This window comes from Rhinopithecus bieti, unplaced genomic scaffold (assembly GCF_001698545.2).
Source record: "Rhinopithecus bieti isolate Rb0 unplaced genomic scaffold, ASM169854v2 scaffold_28055, whole genome shotgun sequence".
NCBI classification, from domain to species: domain Eukaryota; kingdom Metazoa; phylum Chordata; class Mammalia; order Primates; family Cercopithecidae; genus Rhinopithecus; species Rhinopithecus bieti.
The window spans coordinates 1375830-1380111 of NW_016812914.1; the positions used below are offsets into that span (position 1 = coordinate 1375830).

Below are 4282 nucleotides of genomic sequence, written 5' to 3' on the forward strand. Positions count from 1 at the left end.
CAAAGTGCTGGGATTACAGGCTTGAGCCACCGCGCCCGGCCTACAAAAAGTTTTTTAAAAAGTTAGCTGGAAAAAAAAAAAAAAAAAGTTAGCTGGGCGTGGTGATGTGTGCCTGTGGTCCCAGCTACTCAGGAGGCTGAGGCGGAAGGATCACCTGAGCCTGGGAAGGCAAGGCTGCAGTGAGCTATGATCACATCACTGCACTCTAGCCCTGGGCAACCGAGCAAGACCCAGTCTCAAAAATCGATAAATAATAATAATTAATGATAAGAAAAGTCATCAGCGACTTGGCCAAGGTCACTCAACAGGGCCATGGTGGGGGCTGTGATCGCATGGACCATCTCCATGGCAACAGCAGTGAGGGTGACAGGTGGACAAACTTGGTATAATAAAGTATAATAGATCAATCTTTTGTATCCAGCGCTCCCGGATTGCTACGGCAACCGCAGAGCAGGGGGCTAGCCCAAGGAGAGGGCGAGGGAAGCCTGGAGCCACACCCCCTGGGCACGCCCCGCATGGCCTCTCCCCATTGGTCAGTTCCGGAGGCCCCCACTCCGCAAGCAGATATAAGACGGGCGGGGCCGATGAGCAGGGGGTGGAGACTTCAGCGTGGGGTCAGCGGAGACACCTGGGGTCTGAAGCCGCTCGCGCACAGGTGAGTGCCCTGAGGGCGGCGTCCAGGAGCGTCCCCCGGGCTCAGGAGAGGAGCTCCAGATAGGGTGGTTGGGCGAAGGTCCGGCGGCCTGGGACGGGTACGACGGGCCAGAGCAGGTGGCTGGGACCCTTGGCCCAGTTGGCCCCAGCTCAGGACCCAGTTGGGCGAGGACCAGGCCTCAGAGGACGTGGGGTGGCAACCGGAGGGATCGCAGGCGGCAAGTCGAGCTCCCCTCTCTAACTCTAGCTGGCTGCGTGACCTTGGGACCAGTATGGACCTGCTGCGTGCCTCAGTTGCCCTGTCTGTCAAATGAGCTGTGAGTGGACTAGGACTCAGCAGCTACCACCTTCAGCCGTCCGGGGTGCTTGGGCAGTTCTGGGCCCAGGCAGGGGCTGCAGGGGTAGCAGGGACCTCCCCCATCTAACAAAACAGGAAAGAGCCCAGAGAGGTGAAGGCGCTTGCCAAAAATCACACAGCAGGCCAGGTGCAGTGTCTCATGCCTGTAATCCCAGCACTTTGGGAGGCTAAGGCGGACGGATCACTTGAGCCCAGGAGTTTGAGACGTGCCTGGGCGACACGGCGAAACCCCATTTCTACTAAAAATACAAAAATTAGCCGAGCATGGTGGCACGTGGGTAATCCCAGCTAACTGGGAGGCTGAGGCAGGAGAATCACTTGAACCTGGGAGGCAGAGATTGCAGTGAGCTGAGATGGCGCCACTGCCCTCCAGCCTGGGCAAGAGAGAGATTCTGTCTTTAAAAAATAATAAATAAATAAATAAAAATAACACCGCAATTAATGGTAGCATTTGAACCCAGGTCTCTGTCACCTCAGACACCATGCTTCAAGTCACTCCAGCAACCCCACCTTGCCAGAGGCTTGTTATTGGACACCTTCTGTGTACAGAGCTCTGGACATGCATTGTCTGAGCCCCGCAGAATGCCCCATTATTCAGATGAAGAAACTGAGGCCCCAAGAGGTTTATTTGACAGGATCTGACGCCTGGGCAGGTGCCCCCCTTACTCAATCCTGCCCTGCAGGGTGACCCTGTTTGCAGCACGATGTCCGAAGACGAGGCGGCTCAGATCCCCAGACCCAGCGGCTCAGATTCCCAGACCCAGCAGGTGAGGGCTGCCCCTCCCATGGAGCGGGGACACAAGGAACTGTGTGGGACAGTCCCTTCTAGGAGCGTTTCAGGCCAGGTATCCTGCCCCACTCCTCTCCTTGCTGGGAAAACCTGACTCATAAAATATTTTGGTCCATGGAGGAGATGGTCTGTTTCCTAGTGGGGGTATGAGGCCCTGGGAGGGGAGTGTCTCTCAAAGACACCCAGCTGGCTTTTGTGGCTCCTACCCGACCCTTTCCCTCTCCTCTGATCCCTGGGTCTCCACCTGTATCCTTTTGTCTCCACGTCCACCATCATGGCGCCCTCAATAACAACAACAATAGAGCAGCAATCACTGTATCAGTTGCAAGAGTTTCATGTATATTGGCTCCCATCACAACCCTAGTAATGCATTTCATAGATGGGGAAACCAAGGCACCGAATGGTTCAGTTCCTTGCCCAAGTTCACACAGCTTGGAGGCATGTGAACCGGAAGTGAACAGAGGCCATTGTGCTCCAGGGGCGGTGCTCTGAACCCCCAAACTGTAACATCTCCTCCCTCGAGCAGACAGATCACAGTCGACCCTTTAACAACACGGGTTTGAACTGCACAGGTCAGGCTGGGCATGGTGGCTCACACCTGTAATCCCAGCACTTTGAGAGGCCAAATGGGTGGATCACCTGAGGTCAGGAGTTTGAGACCAGCCTGGCCAACATGGTGAAACCCTGTCTCTACTAAAAGTACAAGAATTAGCCGGGCATGGTGGCGGGTGCCTGTATTCCCAGCTACTCAGGAGCCTGAGGCAGGAGAATCGCTTGAACCCTGGAGGCAGGGGTTACAGTGAGCCGAGATCACACCACTGCACTCCAGCCTGGGTAACAAGAACGAGACTCCATCTCAAAAAAAAAAAGGCCAGGTGGGGTGGTGGCTGCCTGTCATCCCAGCTAATTGGGAGGCTGAGGCAGGAGAATCTCTTGAACCCAGGAGACAGAAGTATGCAGACCTTTTCCAACCAAATGCAGATCAAAAAATACAGTATTTGGCCAGGTGCAGTGGTGCATGCCTATAATCCCAGCATATTAGGAGACTGAAGCAGGAGGATCACTTGAGCCAGGAGTTCAAGACCAGCATGGGCAACACAGCAAGACCCCATCTCTATAAAATAAAATAAAATTAGCTGGGCACAGTGGTGTGCACCTGTAATCCCAGGTACTTGGAGACTGAGGTGGGAGGACTGCTTGAGGCTGGGAGGCTGAGGCTGCAGGGAGCCGTGCTTGAATCATTGCCCTCCAGCCTGGGCAACAGAGCAGGACCTTGTCTCTATTGAAAACAGAAAAATTGTGACCAGGAGCCGTGGCTCACGCCTGTAATCCCAGCACTTTGGGAGGCTGAGTTGGGTGGATCACCTGAGGTCAGGAGTTCGAGACCAGCCTGGCCAACATAGTGAAACCCTGTTTCTACTTAAAAAAAAAAAAAAATTGTAATCCCAGCTCTTCGGGAGGCTGAGGCAGGAGAATCACTTGAACTCAGGAGGCGGAGGTTGCACTGAGTTGAGATCGCACCATTGCACTCCAGCCTGGGCAATAAGAGCAAAACTCTGTCTTAAATAACAATAATAATTGCCAGGTGTGGTGGCGGGCGCCTGTAATCCCAGCTACTTGGGAGGCTGAGGCAGGAGAATCATTTGAATCCAGGAGGAGGAGGTTGCAGTGAGCTGAGTACTGGTGCCACTGTACGCCAGCCTGGGCGACAAGAATGAAACCCCATCTCAACAAAAGAAAACAAAATTGTAATGCTCCGTGTACACCATGGGAAGAGGAGCCTGTGAGTTAAGGAACCATGACATTCTCACATCCACATGTATCTTCACTGCCTCTACATGGCGGGGTGTCCATTACTCTATCCTTCCACTCTCACATCCCTCGTCCTGGCCTAGAGAGGGGAAGTAGGTTGAGGTATGGCTGGGGCCTCTCTTCCCCCAGGGTCCCCCTGATGCCAACCTTTCCCACAGAACGTGGTGCAGCGTGTGGCGGCTCTGCCCCTGGTCAGGGCCACGTGTACCGCGGTCTGCGATGCTTACAGCGCAGCCAAGGACAGGCATCCGCTGCTGGGCTCTGCCTGCCGCCTGGCTGAGAACTGCGTGTGTGGCCTGACCACCTGTGCCCTGGACCACGCCCAGCCGCTGCTCGAGCACCTGCAGCCCCAGCGTGAGTGCCCCAGCTCGTTTTCCCAGAACTGTGGCTTGCCTCCTTGTCCCATCCTCCTTGGTCTATCTGCATGACATTCCTGGGAGTCATCTTCAGCCCGGCCACCTGTCCCACTGCCATGCCACCTCTCCTCAATCTCTGCACTTAAGTCCCTCTTTAATCTGATCACCAGCTGGGCATGGCGGCTCATGCCTATGATCCCAGCACTTTGGGAGGCCGAGGCAGGAGGTGTCACTTGAGGCCAGGAGTTCAAGACCAGCCAAGGCAACATAGTGAGATCCTGTATCTCAAAAAAAAAAAAAAAAAAAAAAAAA

At 54.7% G+C, this 4282-nt stretch overlaps 1 protein-coding gene across 4 annotated transcripts in view; it reads left to right on the top strand.

Moving 5' to 3' along the window:
• Positions 1–585: 585 nt before the first annotated feature.
• Positions 586–4282, top strand: part of PLIN5 (perilipin 5) — a 14174-nt gene continuing 10477 nt past the window's right edge. The window contains exons 1-4 of one of the 4 annotated variants that reach the window (XM_017847254.1): positions 598–655; positions 902–971; positions 1696–1857; positions 3773–3968. In XM_017847254.1, coding sequence (XP_017702743.1) covers positions 1717–1857; positions 3773–3968 — 337 coding nt within the window. In that variant the 5' untranslated portion in view covers positions 598–655; positions 902–971; positions 1696–1716. Of the gene's footprint in view, positions 656–901; positions 972–1695; positions 1858–3479; positions 3586–3772; positions 3969–4282 lie in introns of those variants that run through there. The other 3 variants (XM_017847253.1, XM_017847256.1, XM_017847255.1) reach the window with 3 other exon arrangements.